This window comes from Procambarus clarkii, chromosome 64, assembly GCF_040958095.1.
Source record: "Procambarus clarkii isolate CNS0578487 chromosome 64, FALCON_Pclarkii_2.0, whole genome shotgun sequence".
NCBI classification, from domain to species: domain Eukaryota; kingdom Metazoa; phylum Arthropoda; class Malacostraca; order Decapoda; family Cambaridae; genus Procambarus; species Procambarus clarkii.
In genome coordinates this window covers 13,116,021-13,135,969 of record NC_091213.1, presented here as the reverse complement: position 1 = coordinate 13,135,969, position 19,949 = coordinate 13,116,021, and the positions used below count along the sequence as shown (strand labels likewise).

At 42.3% G+C, this 19,949-nt stretch overlaps 1 protein-coding gene across 1 annotated transcript in view; it reads right to left on the bottom strand.

The window, feature by feature from the left end:
- Hus1-like (Hus1-like checkpoint clamp component) overlaps positions 1 to 18,846 on the bottom strand; it is a 277,046-nt gene extending 258,200 nt beyond the window's left edge. Inside the window, exon 1 of the mRNA XM_069309195.1 lies at positions 18,303 to 18,846. Coding sequence (XP_069165296.1) covers positions 18,303 to 18,396 — 94 coding nt within the window. The 5' untranslated portion in view covers positions 18,397 to 18,846. The remainder of the gene's footprint in view (positions 1 to 18,302) is intronic.
- Positions 18,847 to 19,949: the final 1,103 nt, after the last annotated feature.

Below are 19,949 nucleotides of genomic sequence, written 5' to 3'. Positions count from 1 at the left end.
GGCAGCCCGGGGCACTACAAGGCAGCACGGGACACCTAAAGACTGCACAGGACATCGCAAGGCACCACGGAAAACGGCGCTGACAGTCTAATTACAGAGACCCACTACCGGTGATGCTATCACGGCCGGTGGGTCACGAGGCCAGCACGCGCCGTCCTCCCCATCCTCCCGAGGGTGTGAGGGCGGGACGGGCTTACGACGTTGGGATTAAGGATAGGGAGTGGGTAGAGCGGTCTAGGAGGCAAGGAAATATAGATGGGAAATGAGAGATAGAGAGGGACCAAACGAGAAGGAAGAGGAGTGACGGGCAATGGAAGAGGGATAGGATAGTCAGAGGTGGATACGAGGGGAGACAAAGGAGGGAGGAACGATTAGTGCCTTTACCAGCGACAGAGTTAACTACCGTCAATGAGAAAATCGTAAATTAAACTTTTGTGAATTAAAGCACTCAACTGGGTATGGAGCCATGAATCTTTCTTTCTTTCCTGGCTCAAGGGCCGCGAATCATCATATTCATCAAAATCACCAGACTCGGGTCCTTCGAATCATCGCACCTATCTGCCTTAGAAGCTACTAGTCACTATACTTATTTAACTCAGAAGTCACGAATCATCATTATTTGTTACAAGAGCCTCTAATCGTCGTAGTTGCTTGGCTCAGGAACCACGAATCATTCTACTTTCCCGATTCAGGAGCCACGAATCATCCCATTTACCTGGCTTAAAGCGAATCATCCTACTTACCTAGCTCATAAGCCACGAATCATCATATACCTGAAGTGGGTTCCCAGTGTTCTGCAACTTGAAGGAATTCAATACAAAAATGTTACTGCTAGAAGCGGTCCACTACAACCCATTGATCCGGCACTTACTGCAGGAATTTGCCTGTTTAATGAACACGTCCATTTACGTTCTGGCAAAATTTGTTAATAGTTGCTAAGAGGATTCTGAATAGCCTTGGACCTCTGATATTCATACATAATGTTCTCTGACTGTACCTCTAACACCTTCACAAGAACTCTTCGCATTTCTTACCATTTCGTTCGCTCCAGTATGTGGTTAATTTGTTGTGCATATTCGGGACCTGACTTTCCATATCTTCCATGAATGTATTATACCTCTCGTCTAATTTCTAAAGAATACATTTGGAGAGGTTTGGGACAATCCCAATTATATAGGTGTTTTTCTGTGTCTATGTCGTACATGTTATTTCATTTTCCTCTCTTCTACAAATCTCACCTGCTGTGAAAGGAGCAACGAGTACCGAGCAGAACTCAAGGGAGGGAAAACGCAAGCGTTTTGTATTTATAGTAAGATCATTTTGGTGGAATCCCTGGATTTGAAAGTTCTCATAATTCACCCTATCATTTTCTTGGCTGATGCTGTTTTCTTTATTATACTCACGAAATATTAGGTCGTCTGACACATTATCCTTTACTGTCCGTTCCTCCTATGAGGAGATCTAATTGTCATGGACGTTGGATTTTAATTAAGTTCTTAATTTTTACCTTAAGTATCTAGAATTAACCACAAAGAAAAAATCCTGTTATTTTCTGTTGACATAATATCAGTTCTGATTTCTATATCTTTCATAGGAAAAAAAAAAGAAAACACTCCGGACAAGATGAAAAATAAAAATCCCACATTTACCTTAACATATTAAACTTTCCCTCATTAGAAGTAATATCAAAACGAATTCAAAACAAGAAAAATCTTTGAGGAAATGTGTATGTGTGGTTCGTGAGAACCTTGGGCGTGGGCGTGCTACGTGAGGCTCCAGCATCCAACACGTGATCAAGCTCCCAAGGGATGGAGCCGCCCCCATAACCCCTCTCATTATGCACCTCCACGGCCGCGTGAACTTCCCCTTGGTTGCACTTTTGTTTGCCTCGGCTTCCCCTTTGAGCAGTTGTTGAGCCGGAGAAAATAGAAAACGAGAATAATGGCGCCAGTGTCTTTGAGCTGTGATTCTTAATTGGTGATGCATGTAATGTGGCTCGCTAGCAAAAGGGGGTAGGAAGAGGGGCGGGAACCCGTCCAACCCCCTATTGTTGTGCTTAACTTAAAAGATAATTTATCAGCGATTATCCCACGCCCAACTATCGGGGAGATTATTGACAAATTGGGGTCCGATTTAAGGAGCTTTCTGCTGGGCAGATTAAGCTCGCCAAATACGCATAATATCAGCATGTCAACAAAGCGACATGTGGCAACCCAAGGAGTTAGCGGGAGACGGACAGAGATTCTCGTCTTGGGGCATTTGGAAAGGAATAAAACTTTCCATACCTCTTATTTTTGGGGACTGTATGAAAACATCTGTGCAGGAATGAACCAATAAGATAATTTATACTTCTAAAAATTCGAAAATTGTATTTATAAGACTATGGAATGTGTATTGAAAAGACTAGTTGAGCAATGTTGTTGAAGGGTATCGAGGGGATTTTCTCATTGACACATCATATCATTGTGATTAATAATAGTGTTCCTTACATAGAGAGTAGTGTATGTTGACATGTGTGAAGTTACGGCGGTGGAAACGAGAAGAAAATTATGTTTGTGTGAGATAATGGTGAAGTGGTCGATTAGTTTATATACCTAAAATGTGTGAACGGTAAGAAAATAAATTCGTTCAACCGGAGATAAAGAGCCAGGGAAGGCAAGAAGCAGATGAAACGAAAGACTTGATTAGAAAAACCAAGTAAGCAATAGGTGTAGCTAAAAGTCCGAAGGGCATTGTCTCCACTGCCTCGTTTCTGACCAGGGTACGATCATAGTTAAAAAAAAAATGAGCAGTAGAAATGGGAAGTCATAGACGTATATGTTGCGCTAGGAAGATAAAATACAAATGTGGAGAAATGTAAAGCAATAATAGGTAAACTACGTGATCAAGGCAAACGAACCCAGAAGATTTGGCCTTGTTGGAGGAATTTATGATAGACTGGTACAGAGAGTGTGCATTCGTGGAAACTTGAGGGTAGGAGGAGAGCAATTCCGGTATGAAGATGCCCAAGAAAACAGGGAGTAAATGCGTCAGGAAGCGAAGTATGCCTTAGGAAACCGACGGTGAGTAAAGGCAAAACGAACGATATGGTAAAGGGACAAATCAGGATGGAAGAAGTTTGTAAAAAGAATAACTATTGATTGTACTGAACATGATAATTCGCGAGGAACACTGTGCGTCTGATCATATCAAACAATGGTGGTGCTCTCGATGAGTCTTGGAGTGGCAGAGTGCATGTTTACCCGTGAATGATAGAATGGTCAAGAAATATATTTTTTATATCTATAATATTCTCCTCTTTTTTTTCGTCTGGGTTGACTATCCCTTGCAAGTGGTAAACGAAAAAATTATAATGTAAAAGGATTTACCCATATGCTCTAACGCGATAAATAAACACTCAAAAACAGCAATCATACGTTAACCAGACCACACACTAGAAGGTGAAGGGACGACGACGTTTCGATCCGTCCTAGACCATTCTCAAGTCGATTGTGAGAATGGTCCAGGACGGACCGAAACGTCGTCGTCCCATCACCTTCTAGTGTGTGGTCTGGTCAACATACTTCAGCCACGTTATTGTGACTCATCGACAGCAATCATACAAACATGTAAATAGCATACGCAAACTAGAAAAAAAAAACACTAATTACACAAATTCACAAACTCAAGAATGCGCGAGCCTAATAACACACAGAAGACTTATACATGTGAACACGCAGCAATCACAGTCAAACAAATCCCCCCCCCCCAAAAAAAAAAAAAAATTATTAGGCAAATCAAAATTAAAATATTCTTGAGCCTGTATAACTTCTGAACGTGCAAATAAATAATTCACTAAGTGGTGACAAATCTCCATTATTCTGATACGGTAATATAAACTATACACTGAAGAAAAAAAAAAGTAATTGAAGATTAAACGTCAATTACATAGGATACAATCATTTAGATTTTCCGCTCTGTTGACAGCGAGATCAAGCGTCGTGTGTGCCGGTGGGTGGTGTGAGGGGTGAGGGAGCGGACATGAGGGGGGATGAGGAGTGCGTGTGAGGGGGGGGGGGGGGGGAAGGAAAAAGAGTCAAAAAGAGGGGAAAGAGAATACGAGACGTGAGGTAGGAGGCGTGAGGTAGGAGGCGAGAGTAAACATTGTGAGGGATAAGCGTGAGGAGCGTGGTGGTGGTGGTGGTGGGGGTCAAGAGGAGAAAATATATGAGATGGGATAATGAGTCTTCAGCCGAGTAGAGAGGAAGAAATATGAGTGAGGAAGGGAATAGAGTGTCAAAGCAAGGGAGGATTTTGACATAATGAGGTGGGTTTGGAGATGATGTTACCTTAATGAAACAAGATTTATCGGAATGGGTGAGTGCCGATGAGGGCTGTGAGGGGGTCGAAGAATGTGTGAGAGAGGGAGGGAAATGTGTGTGTGACAGAGTAGGATGGTAATCAAATTGGTTGTCGTGTTAGGGAAAGGGTGTGAGCAGCGGGGCCTGACAGCTAAGTGGACAGCGCTCGGGGTTCGTAGTCCAAATGTTCCGGGTTTGATTCCCGGTGAAGGCGGAAACCAATGGGCACAGTTTCTTTCACCCTGATGCCCCTGTTACCTAGCAGTAAATACGTACCCGAGAGTTAGACAGCTGCTACGGGCTGCTTCCTGGGGGGTGTGTAACAAAAAGGAGGCCTGGTCGAGGACCGAACCGCGGGGGCGCGAAGCCCCGAAATCCTCTCAAGATAACCTCAAGATAGCAGGTAGCAGATCATTAGGGACCGGGAGGGAGCTGCAAGGGGTAACTATGAGGCTGCAAGAACAATAAGCAAGATATAGGAGAATGCGAGGTGTTCATATCCCAGTTGCTTGTGATCAAATCCTTTCTTTTAGTCTGGCTCATATCCCTCCCAAGTCTCACTCTCATTTAGTCGCAATGGTTCAGCTCTTTCTGCTGATTAACCTTACTACAGTAAAACTTTACTACAGTAATACTGCCTATAATAACTACACTATTTCAGTCCTAATAACTATAGTAATACCCCCCTAATACCTACAGTAAACCCCTCTAAGAAGTACAATAATAGCCCCCTAATAACTACAGTAATTACCCCTCTAATACCTACAATAAACCCTCCTAATAACTACAGTAATACCCTCCTAATAACTACAGTAATACCCCCCAATACCTACAATAACCACCCCTAATAACTACAGTAATACCCCCCAATACCTACAATAACCACCCCTAATAACTACAGTAATACCCCCCAATACCTACAATAACCACCCCTAATAACTACAGTAATACCCCCAATACCTACAATAACCACCCCTAATAACTACAGTAATACCCCCCAATACCTACAATAACCACCCCTAATAACTACAGTAATACCCCCCAAATACCTACAATAACCCCCCCCCATAATAACTAAAATAAAGCTGAGCGACTACCAACGGCGCCAGACAGGAAAATTATTCCTTTGATTATCGGCTAATTACCGGAGTGTGGATTATTAACGCACTCATTACCCCGCCACTCTACTAAAACACCGCCTGCTCTTTGCAGCACACCGTGCCATCGCTACACCTGTATTCACCAATTAGAGCCCCAAAAAAGCATTCATTTCAAAATCAGGCTGGGATAGAATTTTCTTTTTTTCACCTGTTTCTCGTCTGCGAGCTAATGCTGGTTAGCAACTGTTGCTGATTTTTGCTTGTTTAATATGGTTGTTTATGATGTGTGTTTGTTTTAGTTTGTTTATGTATTGTTGGGTGTATATATAGTCGTACTGGCTTTGTGCTTTCTCCCGATAGTTCCTCTCCCTTATGGATTGTTGTTTAATTTGTATAATTGTTTTAGTGTTGATTTTGTTTACTTAACTTGGATTCTGGCTGTTGTGGACTTTTTTTTATTATTTAGTATGGTTGATTGTGGTTATGGAAATATTTGCTAATATTTCTTGAGCATATTTGTTTGGACTAGCCCGACCAGCCTACAGTATGTGCATCTTGTGGTATTGGGCTATTCTCCCTACAAAGTTTTGCGAGGCAAATTTGAGGCGTCGGACCTCGACATGCCTATGAGTGTCCCGGATTTCAGACCATTCACCCTGCAAGTTTGGGTGAGATTAGCCCCAAACGTCTGGCCCACAACTTTGGAAGGAAAGGAATTATATATATGTGTGTGTGTGTGTGTGTGTGTGTGTGTGTGTGTGTGTGTGTGTGTGTGTGTGTGTGTGTGTGTGTGTGTGTGTGTGTGTGTGTGTGTTTCTAATCTACCAGCGAGTCAAGCCGAGTAATTCAAGAGGATCGCAGGAGAGAGAAAAGAATGTCATTACCCTATTTCAAAGAGACGGGCGCCTGTCCCAGCCACTTGGGAGAGGAAGGGGCCCTGACTACAGTATTTTATTGAAAAATGCTGACCAATTATTTGTGTTTGAGTACCGGCACACACACACACACACATTCCCCTCCCTTCCCTTTCCTTAACTCCCACTTCCCTCCCATTCTCTTCAGTCTACATCTATCACCTTCCCTTTTGCTGTCCAGACTAAACTTCCTCTTCTGCTCGAAAGCAGAAAAGCGTATTGCTTCATACGTTCTTCAATCTCAACTCTGCCATTGTAAACAAAAAGATTTAGAGCACCAACGTATCACAGCCCAGTGTGTTTACACAAGTCATCTCAAACAGCTGGCGATAAAGCCTCCCATAGACATGAACTATTCTCTTTCCAGTACAGAAAAGAGAATATTTTTCCTTGATTCTTGACGACAGATTCATACACGGCCGGTACCATCTCCAATGACAGAAGTAGCAGGGGAATACTCATTAACTGTTTTCGTATCATAGATCTTTGTCCTCATTCACCTTCGAAGTGCTATAGAGTACAGAGTTACACTGACTTAGCATTCTGTTTTGATAGGTACCATACATCTGACGCCACCACACTGACGTATGTCTGACGCCACCATACTGACGTACGTCTGACGCCACCACACTGCAGCAAATGAGAAGGCATCTCTTAAGTCACCACACAACAGCTGAACGTACGACAGATTCCACATCCCCAAACAGCAGCCAGTGAGAAGGCAGCTCCAAAAGAAGGAAGCTGATAAACTGGGGAGGTGGGGAGGGAATTGGAGGAGAAAATTATAATGAAGACCTGGAAGTGATAAAGGAATAATTGCTAAACATTAGACGTTAAAGAAGACTCAAATGGGAGAAAATGATAGACTGAAGATAAAACCAGAGAATGAAGTATAAAACAGAGAAGAGGAATACAGTAAAGGAGATGTTATATACCTGTTCTGGTACAAGTATTAACAGAGAGATAGGGAAACATAGGATAAACAAGTGAAGGAAAGAAGATAAATATACACAAGAAAGCTCGAACAAAAATACAGAGAAATGGCTGGCAAAAACAAGAAAATTATAATGCAGATGTCTAGACAGGAAGAAGGTAAGAGGCACTGACGACATTACAGGAAGACGGTACAGAATATAAGGAAGCAGGAAGACAGAAAAACGAACAACAGGAAGAGGAGAAGGAGGTGAAGGAGGAGGAGGAGAAAGGAATAAACACAAGGGGGTGCAATTACGAAAGAGACCAGAAAAAGAATCACACAGCAAGAAAAGACAATTAAGACCCGAGAGAGATGAGGATTTGTATTTTTATTATTATTATTGTTAATGTCCTCGTTGCTACCACAGAAATACGTCATACTTGGAATAGAGTACAGAGAAAATGAGAGAAAGCTGCTCTAAGTACGTAACTGATAAACACTGCAGCGTGCGTGAGACAGAACTATAGAGTGAAAGAAACAGAGAACATAGAAAAAATGGGGAGAAAGAAGGGGGGGGGTTGAAGAACAGATGTGAAAAGTAAAAGATCGGAAATTGAAAGCAAAACCAAGAGAAAGCATCAAAATTACAATCCCCATGAAAGCACACGGGGAGGTGAGGGATGCATGGGGTGCTGTGTCGCCCATGAAGCCTCGGTTTTGGGAGAACTGCTGAATCTAAGTCAATAATATACCCGAGGGAGTAAGCTCGTACCTTTCACATGTGTTTGCAGATGATGCAAAGCCAATGAGGAATGCGAAACAGAGGAGGACTGCACAATGCTACGGGAAGATCTTGACGAACTCCAAAAGCAAGCAGACAAATAATGGCTGGAGTTATCTAATTTATACAATTATCGACCAATAACTTTAACATGAGTAGTGGACAGCTTATGGTAACTGTGCTCCGAGGCCACATAGTGCACCACCAGAGGAAAAACAAAGGACTCCCAGCACGAATTTCGAAGTAGAGTTGATGCTTAACGAGTCCTCTTGATATATTTGTAATATGTACAATGAAAGCAATGCCGGGGATATATCTGTTTCAAATGGCTTTCGAAAAAGTTCTTTACTCAAGACATATTAGACAAATAAATATTCATGGAATAAATATATATGTCATCAAATGGTTGGGGAACTTGGTCACCAGGACGCCAACTTCTTGTTCTGGACGTAAATGCCTCAGACTAACTTGACGTGATAAGTGGAGTGCCGCAAGGTTCAGTGTTGGACCCCGTGCTCTTTTATATAAATACATGACAACGATGATTGCTGAAGCAGCACAATATTAAAACCTGCTGCTGACATCACTAGTCAGCAGCGCTACAACACACTTAGAACGACAAATATTACAAGCTGACCTAGACGCCACAGTAAACTGGGCTAACAAATTTATTCAGCATAAACATTGCTGAAAACAATAACTGAAATAAACTGGAAAATATAAAATGAGCATTAAAAACCTAACCAAAGTACACGAGGAGAGAGGCCTTGGTTAATAACATGAAGCCCGTCAATTAATGTACAGAAGCCGTAAGGAAGGCAAAATATAATTTTGGGTATTGTTGGCAGATGTTTCGAACTCTGAACAGAGGTTATGTTGACTCTGTACACGTCATTAACGCGTCTTATTCTTGAGAATTGCGTGTAGCTTTGGTCAGCGTGTTTGAGAAAATATATTGACAAACTGGAACGAGTTCAGCACCGAGTAACGACGCTGATAACGAAAGCCGTCTAAAAACGTGAACTAAATATGATAAACACTCCAAGGACATAGTATTATTGATGAAAAATATTGCAATTTCTTATATAGAAACATCACACAACAATGGTTTAATAATTATTGCAAAAGATTTAACTAAAGACTATATTATTTTTATTCAAGTGGGTTACCTTTATTTTATTAATAAGCAGTATAACAGGAAATGTAACAAATCGTAGCACTTAAAAACCATTTAGACTTAAGACAAGCAATTCTACTCAAATGCGCGTCTCTCCATGTTTATAACATCGTAAACTTTCTATAAACAAACAGCGTAGTTTGTAATCTTTTGTTAGTAATCCATGTTTAACACTTATCCTGCGTCTGACAGCACTAATCAGCTGGTGTCCAGCTGCACATACGACCCCCTGCATATGCAACCCCCCCCCTCCCCCCCAAGGTGCTCTGCAATCAGCAGCAGCTCCTTCAGTGACCGCTTCAACAAGATTGCTTATCTTCGTCTCACAGAATTCTCCGTCTATGTCCATTGTGCCACATTACGTGTCTAGATACAAATGTATTGCGGTTTACTTATTATTATTATTAACATCTTTATTGACAAAATCAATTACAATTTTGCCTAATCTGAGGATTTCGACTAAGTCTTATTAAAGTGAGGTTAATGCTGGTATTCACTGTCACGCAGGACAGAGGGTCATACACACGACAATAGGTCTTTTAGGCGGAAGCACATATAAATCATGGTTACAATCACTTTACTCAACGGAAAACAGACCGTAACAAAATCACGTGAATGGTTTACAAGGGTTAACCTAGTCGTTTGCGTCACTAGGCCTGTCTGCGCTGACAACGACCCCCAAGACGATCACGACCCTTCACCCCGGCTCAATCCTCCACAAAGACTGCTAAACCAGCTCAATTTCGGATCACTAGGAAGCGTTACACCCGTTGCCGGAAGTATTTTAGACCTGAAGGGCGCCGAGGACAGGTTGCATCACCCAGGAAACCGGTTACTCCAGGTCATTCTATTCCCATGACCTGATTCCTGGGACTCTTGTGACCCCCCCCCCTCACCTTAGGTCTATTAGACCTTGATACACCCTAAATTACACTTAAATTTGTCAGACAAGTGTAACTAATCGTCTCGGTACCTTTATTCTATCTAATAGTGCCTTCAATTCTGTCCGTTCTTTTCTAGTCTCTTCGAACATTATACATGAACTTACTTATCCGACTGACTTTTTGATTAATTAATAATCATAATACGATAAGAACGAGTTAATTTATGTAACATTTGCCCAGAATTACAACAAGTCTAGTAAAGTATAGAGTTCCAGAATCTGACATCATACGGACCATCGCCAGAGTTTCCTCTGGCCTCATCCTGGCCAGGCATAGTTGTTGGGATCGAACTGTTGACAACCCAACACATTTAATTTAGGTTTATTCTGAATGTTTATCCTATGCTTCGTTGTACTACAACGAAGTACATGAATCTGAACAGGTGTCAGCCTCAGCCGGACCTATTGTCAGGTGCGACACACTTTGTGCTGAGGTCTGACAAAGGACAAGAAAATAAGATGGTATAAAACATCATGGATATATTCGATATCTCTAATCACCTTATATACAATATATTACATGTATATATATATATATGTGTGCATTGTACACAAGTACAGTTATATATATATAGAGAGAGAGACACTGCGACCATGAAATGGTCGTCTCTTATCCGATTGTTCTTTCCACTTATAAATTCACTTGTCCGTAATTTTGGACCACTATTCGGAAAATCAGCGCGTTACCTCCACGCCGACCTCTAAATCTCAAAGCTGTTATCTTCCATAACTTTCAAGAACGTCGACCATGCCTCGAGGTCCTCTTCCTTCGTGAGGGTGGAACACACTAACAGTTGGGTCCGTTGGTCACACATCCAAACGCGACGACAGCCTGTTGACTCAATGGAGGGGAGTAGATGTCTGTCTTTCCACATGCTCCGGCCAGCACACGTTACCTCGCCCGGTGTCTCTGATTGGCTAACAAATTCCCCCCACCGGACGAGCCATACCGTGCTGACCGTTAACGACCTCCACGGTTGTTAACCTCGTTCTTCCTGTAATAATGAACGTATTTCTATTATATACCATGTCTTTATGCGATGACATAACACGATACGATATATCGTAACACTCCTCCCCCCTTAAAAGAGTGTTATTTCGGAGCATCCATACTAATTTTCTCTACCGAATGTAGCACTAATCCTTTTTCGTCCATCCTACAAAGATTCAACTCATTCTAGTAATGACATGTCTTATCAGACATACCTTATCATTTTTGTAGACATGGTGCCGTACCTACTGACCACTGATCTTTGGCGTACAGGATCTCCTTTGCCTCCGACTGCACACAAAATCTGTTTTAACAACAAATTATCTTTAAGTATATACAAAAAATACATATGTACATTTTCTGAACACACCGCTTTGGACGGTGTGGCTGATGCAAAAGTACTTTCCTGAAGTCTACCGTCCTTCATCACTTCACTATTTTCTTTTCTAAAACGTTTTATTTCACACTGTCTACCGTTTTCTTTATACCATACTACGGGATAATGCGTCAGCCATTACGTTCTCCTTTCCTTTAATGTGTACTATATTTAAGTTATAGTCTTGTAATATTAGAGCCCACCAGGTTAGGCGTTGGTTGGTATTCTTCATTTTATTTAAAAATACGAGCGGGTTATGATCTGTGAAGACCGTAACAGGTCCTATGCCCGCTCCCATGTATACCTCAAAATGCTGTAGCGCCATCACTAAGGCTAAGGTTTCCTTTTCAACGGTACTATATGCTCTTTGGTTAGGTAAAAATTTCCTAGAGAAATAGGACACTGGTTTACAAGTTCCATTTTGGTCCCGAGTCAAAACAGCGCCCGCACCTACATCACCTGCATCGACAAAGAGGGAAAATGGCTTCTGAAAATCGGGTGAAACCAATACAGGGGCTTCTGTTAGCAATGATTTCGTTTTATTAAACGATTCTTGACAGGCTTCGTCCCATTGCCACTTCTTATGTTTCGCTAAAAGTCCTGTTAATGGTGCTGCAATGGTTGCAAAATTTCTGCAGAATTTTCTATAGTACCCCACCATGCCTAGGTACCTGAGTAAATCTCTTCTCCCTCTAGGCACAGGGTACTTATCTATGGATTCAACTTTTTGTCTGACAGGGGCAACCTCCCTTGTCCTACGATGTATCCAAGATATTGCAATTTTGCTTTGCCAAATTCACTTTTTGGGAGATTAATAGTCAAATTTACCTCTTCCAATTTATCAAACAACTCTTAGTTGATGAAGGTGTTCTTCCCACGAGTGTGAATACACTATGATGTCATCAATATAAACTGTACAGCCTACCATCCCTTGTAGGATTTTATTCATGGCTCTCTGGAAACAACTTCCACTATTTTTCATACCGAATGGTAGTACTTTATATTGATAAAGACCGTCAGGTGTCACGAAGGCAGAGATTCTCTTGGCACTCTCTGAGAGGGGTATCTGATAGTACCCTTTCAGAAGGTCAATTTTAGATACGAACTGGGCGTGTCCTATTTGGTCAATACAATCCTCAATTCGAGGAATTGGGTACGAATCTGCGATAGTGACCGAATTCACCTTTCTGTAATCTGTGCACAACCTATGTGTGCCATCTGGCTTTTTCACCAGTAGACAAGGCGAGCTCCAATCACTGTCGCTCAATTCTGCCAGATCGTTTCCAATAGATATTTTACTTCACGTCGCATAATTTCTCTTTTCAGGATTTATTCTATACGGATGTTGCTTTATTGGTCGAGCTCCTCCTACATTTACCTCGTGCGTAATTTCGCGGTGTCGTCGCGGTACGTCAGAGAATAGTGATAGGTATTTCATGAGAATCTCTTCTATGTCCTGCCTCCTTTGATCATCTAAGTATGTCAAGTGTGCATTCATCTCTCGTAACCACTGAGAATTAGAAATTCGGGCTCCATCTGCTCTTTCTAGCCTCTTATGGTTTAATTCCGTAAACTCATTGGAAACTGCGCACATTACAGCAGTGTCTAGTTGCCCATCCTCATCTCTATCCCAATACCTTTTCATCAAGTTTACGTGACATATCTGGGATTTTCTCTGTCAGGCATGTGTATTACGTACGTTAAATCACCAAGTTTCTTCTTTACCATATAGGGTCCACAAAATTTTGAATCATTTACCGTCCCTTTTACAGGCAGATAGACCAATACCTTATCACCTGCATTAAAACTTCTCTTTTTGGTACCTTTGTTGTAATATTTTGCCATGGTCGCTTGGGATATTTTCAAATTTTCCTTCGCCAGCTTTCGCGCCTTCAACAATCTGCATTTAAACTTTTGAACATACGTTTCCAGATTATCTCTTGAACCTTCAGATGTTAACCGATCCTTCAACATAACTATCGGACTTCTCACCGTATGCCCATATACTAATTGAAACGGTGTCATGCCTAAGGACTCAACTACCGAATCCCTGATAGCAAACATTATTGGGGCGATGGCCTCGTCCCACTGTGCCCCTTGCTCAGCACAATAAATGCGCAAAAGGCTCTTCATAGTGCCATGAAAACGTTCGATGGCCCCTTGAGATTGGGGATGACAAGGAGATGACCTAATCTGTTTCACATCCCAATCCTTCATTGTCTTACGGAACAGCTTTGATTGAAAAACACTGCCTAAATCGGATTGCAAAACCTTCGGCATTCCTACCCACGAAAAATATTGCTGTAACCTGTCAAGCAATATTCTGGAGGTTATCTTTCGTACGGGAAATGCCTCGGGAAAACGAGTCGCTGAGCACATGATGGTAAATAAGTATTCGTTCCCTTTTCTTGTTCTGGGTAGGGGACCTACGCAATCCACCATTATCCTTTCAAAAGGTTCCCCAAACGCTGGAATTGGCTTTAGTTGGGCTCTAGGAAGCGCTGGAGCAGGTTTTCCCGCTCTCTGACAGGGTAAACAAGTTCTGCAATACCTTTTTACATCTGCCGCCATACCTGGCCAATAAAAATGGTCTTGTATTTTCCTAAGTGTCTTATGAACACTGAGATGTCCTGCTATTTCTAATGCATGGGCAACTTCCAATACAGAGTTCCTATAACCTTTAGGTACCATCACTTGATCCTTTTCAACCCAGTCTTTGTCAGCTGGCGCGTGGTCTGATCGCCATTTTCGCATCAAAACCCCGTCGTCCAGGTAATAGTAAATGGGTGACGTGATACAAGCATTTCCTCCCTTAGCTTCCTTTATATATTCTTCAAATTCTAATTTCTGGGCAGCTATAAACCCTGGTTTGCTTACCTTTATGTGGGATGGTAATTGTGGTCTTACTTCCACTCTCGCTGTACTTGGTGCTGCACGTTCCTCGAACAAGCCTTTTAGTCCAAAATCCACCACTTCCTCCTCCATTGCAGAAGATACGTCCATCCTCTTTGGCACATCTCATAGTCGAGCACTCTGCGCTCGGGTTACGACGCAGGCCGGATATACTTCTATTTGATCATCTTCCGAGGGATCCTCCAGAATACTGGCGAGCGTTATGTTATTACATTCTTCATCTTCCACATTGTTTTGATGTTCGTTTGGTATATCACTGCGCAGTAACTCTGGCAACACACTTGAGCCGCACAAATCGTTGCCCAAGATGACATGTACTCCAGGAATGGGTATGTCCGAACACACTCCTAACATCACTTCATCTGTAAAGTAATCAGAGGTTAGCTTTACTGTACACACAGGTATATGCATCTCTGAATTTATACCCTGTACCTTAATTATTTGTCCATTTATACAAGATCTGTACTCAGGAATCAAGCTTTTCAGTATTAAGCTCTGATTCGCTCCTGTCACGTAATATTGTGACTTGTTGATCAGGCTGACCCCCAATGCTCACCATACCTTTGCTAATGAAAGGGTTATATCTTTTCGTAATGGACATCTTCTCCTGGGGCAATTCATCCTTTAAACTTTTATAAGGACTTCTGTATTTACTTACTGTGAGGGACACCACTCTTCTGCCTTGCCTACACTCTCTACTTAAGTGTCCAGGCTTGTTATGTGTAGCATATTACCTGAGAAGAGAATCCTCGTCCTCTCGAACCACGTTGTCCATTATAATAGGATTCGCCACGTCTCCACTGTCCTGTACCTCGATATCTAGACGTTGTATTTCCTCCCTGACCCGAAGGTGCGCTAGCCTGACCCTCGAATGCGTCACCTCCCGACGGAGAAAATTCCACATACCCCTGACTTTGTCGGGCTATCGGCTTGCCAGTATATCCACGACCATCTCTACTGTTCCACGTATACCGTCTTTTACTACCCTGCAACTTAACGTGACCTTTTTCTTCATATTCCTGGAGACTTCTGTAAGCTTCCGTAATTACATCTGCTTTGTCCGCTGCTTCTAAGAGTGCTTTTATTCCTGCTTCTTGCACCTTAAACCTGGTGTCTGGAGTCAATATCTCAAGAATTTTTCCATTAACATCAATTGTTTCAAGTCTTCGAAAGATTCTACTTTTTCGGAACCCATCCATCTTTGGAATCTACGTTCCAAATCTCTGGCTGTTTCAGCATATGTGCTCCTTTGTGTCTTTACCATTTCTCTGAACCGCTTCCGGTAAGCTTCAGGTGTCAGTAGAAATGATCTTAATACGTTGTTTTTCACAGTCCAGTAATTTTTACAATCTTCAAGAGAGAGCTGGGTATAGGCCTCTCTCGCTGCCCCAGTCAATCTTATTTGCACTAATTGGGCCCAATCCTCCTCTGGCCACTGCTTTAGTGTAGCAACTTTTTCAAAATGCTCAAAAAAGACTGACTCTTCTGGACAAAATTGCGGAACCTCCTTTTCACGTGCCTTGTGATCATATGCTGCAGGCATAGGTGTGCTCTCCGAGTGTACCTCTCGCCCTCGCCTCTGAGCAGCCACAAATTTATTTGCTTCGATTTCCATTTGCTTCGTTTTCTCCTTTTCTAATTCTACACGCGTTTTTTGCTCACTTTCAAGTCGCACTTTCTCTTGCTCCAATTTCAGTTTCTCTAACTGAAACTCTCTCTCTCTTCCCTCTTAATTTGAGCTTCCAGTTTCAAACGTTCCAATTCATATTCTAAACTCCTACGAGACGTACTAGAAGATAATTAGGAAGTATCTTGTTCCCCACGTTCCTTTGCACTCACATCTAATCCTACCGCTCCGACGTCTTCGCGTCGAGACCTTACTTTATTTCCAAGTTCTTGTCTCATATAGACCACTTTAGTCGACACTAATTCTATCTCATAGTGTTCGGCGATTTGCTTCAGCTGTTCTTTCGTACAGCTCTCCAAAATCAATGGGTCCTCTTTTGTTCCTCCGGCCAGCACACGTTACCTCGCCCGGTGGCTCTGATTGGCTAACAAATTCCCGCCACCGGACGAGCCATACCGTGCTGACCGTTAACGACCTCCACGGTTGTTAACCTCGTTCTTCCTGTAATAATGAACGTATTTCTATTATATACCGTGTCTTTATGCGATGACATAACACGATACGATATATCGTAACAGTTCACCATCTCACGGCTCCTAACATCCTAGCCAGGCACAGTTCCCCATCTCGCGGCTCCCAACATCCTAGCCAGGCACAGTTCCCCATCTCACGGCTCCCAACATCCTAGCCAGGCACAGTTCCCCATCTCGCGGCTCCCAACATCCTAGCCAGGCACAGTTCCCCATCTCGCGGCTCCCAACATCCTAGCCAGGCATAGTTCACCATCTCGCGGGCCCCAACATCCTAGCTATGCACAGTTCACCATCTCGCGGGCCCCAACATCCTAGCCAGGCACAGTTCACCATCTCGTGGGCCCCAACATCCTAGCCAGGCACAGTTCACCATCTCGCGACTCCCAACATCCTAGCCAGGCATAGTTCACCTCCCCAACATCCTAGCCAGGCATAGTTCATCTCGCGGGCCCCCAACATCCTGGCCAGGCACAGTTCACCATCTCGTGGACCCCAACATGGTACTTGTCTAATGCACACATGACCAGCCGGAGCCTCGCAGCACAGTGACGGTCTCGCGGAGTCTTCGCATATTGTGGAGAACTGTGTACAAGGCCTGGTGTCTTGGTCACAGTTCTCCACAACAGTAATTATACAACGCCCGAAAATTATGAACACCTCCCACACTCTGGGTTCACTAGATTTCAAAACTAAAGTTTCGGAAATAGAATGAAAAACGAACGTACCTTAACAAATGGTGCATTTGTTCCTCGACGAGCACCTACCTGAAATAACAAAATATTTATATATTTATGTGAAATGACTTTTCAATCCTCAATCATTAAAGATATAACGCGTAAATACCATATGAATAATCCCATTTCAGTCATCTATATTTATAAGAGAATGTTTATCTGCCTGTCTAAAGTTTTAGGCCAGATGCCTGGGGCTAACCTCACCTAACTTTGCAGGGTGAATGGTCTGGGAACTGACATAGGCTGGTCGGATACTACCCTCTAGTTTCCTTGAAATACGATTCGCCAATTGTTTAACAACCAGGTACCCATTCACTGCTGGGTGAATAGAGGCTTAAAACATTTAAGGATTGGCGCCACGTCAATCCTCCCGGCCAGGATACGAACCTAAGCCAAATCGCTTGCGAAGCGCGGGGCAAATGTATTACTACTTCGCAATGGGGACTCCACTCTTCCCCCCCCCCCCCCTTTACTCTAAATCCTTTTCCCTTTGTCTTATCTTCCCTTCCCAATTTCCTCCCCTTTATTATTTATAATTCCCTCACTCTCCCTTGCCATGACGATTAGTCATTCTTCCCTTTTATAAAATAAAATTATGGAGAAATGAAACTAATTTCAGTGTTTAAAAAAATAAATTCTTCTAATGACGAAAAAAATATTCGGGCATCTGAACTAATATTTCTCGTTTAACCAGAATTGAATCCACGAAAATCGAGTGGGGGGGGGGGTGAATAATTATTAATATTTCGTAAATCATTTAACTTAGGCCTACCCAGATCGGCCTATGTTAGTGACCCTTCGACCATTTCCCCTACAAAATTGGGTATTGCTAGCCCCCCCCCCCTCCCAAGCGTCTAGCGTCTAACTTTGAACAGACATTCTATTTTATATAATATATTATATGCATAGAGGAGCGTAGATGAAGGTGATATTTGGAGGGGTGGAGGTATGGCTTACCTGATAGTGAAGGACGAGGACGCTGTTGTATATCGTGTTGTGATATCACACAGAGGAGGAGGAGGAGGAGGCGGGCCAAGTGACTGTCCAACATTCGCGAATTTTTAAAACGTTTGAAACACTTAACACACGACAAGAAACACTAGACGAACGTCTGCTCAACATTACGTCGAGTATGTTATTTGTCCACAGCACTAAAAGTCTTTCTTCAACTTATATTTCCTGCACAATGCACTGTCAATACCTTTTAAACAAGGTACGAATATCGGGTCCCGTGGAAGCACCATTAGAATTCGTCAACAATGTCGGTAATATTGCAACATTCCGTCTCTGTAACTCACTGCGATCGAACACACGAGTCTTTTATCCGGAAGGAATAGGTGAATATTTTCTCAGTTACATTATATATATTAAAGTCACACACGCGTCACCACACGATAACCACAACTTACAGTCAACCAGATAATGATCTGACCCGCGAAGGTATAGAGTCCAGAACGTCTTCGTTTTAAGTTACGAATGAAACTGCTCATAAACCCATTCGAAGTCAGGTGGTGTTTAATTTCAGCTCACCTTCAGAACATGCAAAACATTGTCCGAATGCCTCTCTCACTTCTCGCCGAAGTGTACTTCTTAATTGCTACACCCTCGTACTTTGAATGTAACTAATTCAGCCTGTTGCCATTAATATCGACTAAATGCTCGTTAATCCACCCTCAGGCTCCTATTTATAAATGAAAAACAATTTACACACGAGTTCACATTTACACATGGCGCTCGAACATTTCTCAAAAAAATTACCTCGCTGACGATCTGTTTAAATTTCAACTCTACAAATACTTCACTCACATACAACAGATACAAATAATTTCGAACAAAACTTATACACCTAATGTAACCTAGATCTAAATATGGACAATATGCTAATATATAACAGTATATTGAAGAAATTTCCTGTTCTGAATGAACAGCCATTAGGGTTGTTCGGTGCGTATTTTGGGGTCAGCAGAAGCTTGGAGCAGCGTGGTCGACAATGGCTTGGCTGGTATTCGTTAAACTAGCCAATTAGATTAACAAGAATTTGACCGATCTAAGGAACGCGTTCGTCTGTTTTAACGAGCTGTGTAACCCGGAACGAAATTTTGATCACGTATAAATTGATATTAGTTTACATTTTAAATTAAATTTTATTTAGGTCAACAAAATGTATAAATGTTCAAAATAAGTCAAGTAAAAGTCAAGGATACATATTTATGAGATATTCTAACGTTAATAGCAATAGGTAATAAGATATCTTATTACCTATAGTGATAGGGGGGGAGGAGTGTGGACCCAGAGGGGGGAAGTGAGGACCCAGGAGGGGAGGGAGGGGGGAGGGGGGAGTGAGGACCAAGAGGGTGTCTACAAACAAACACAAACACTGTTTGTGAGATGATAAAAGCGGAGGGGATGGAAGCGGGGCGCGACAGACAACCTGTTCACACGGCATAAAATTAAGAATAGTATTATACTCACAAACAACGTATTGGAAATGTTCACAAGTGTACCTGAGTTATCTCGGGACTCCGAGGTGTATCGTCACACTGGCCTCAGGTTGGCCTAACTTTGTGGTAAAATTTCGTACTTATATTTTGAGTGTAAACGAAT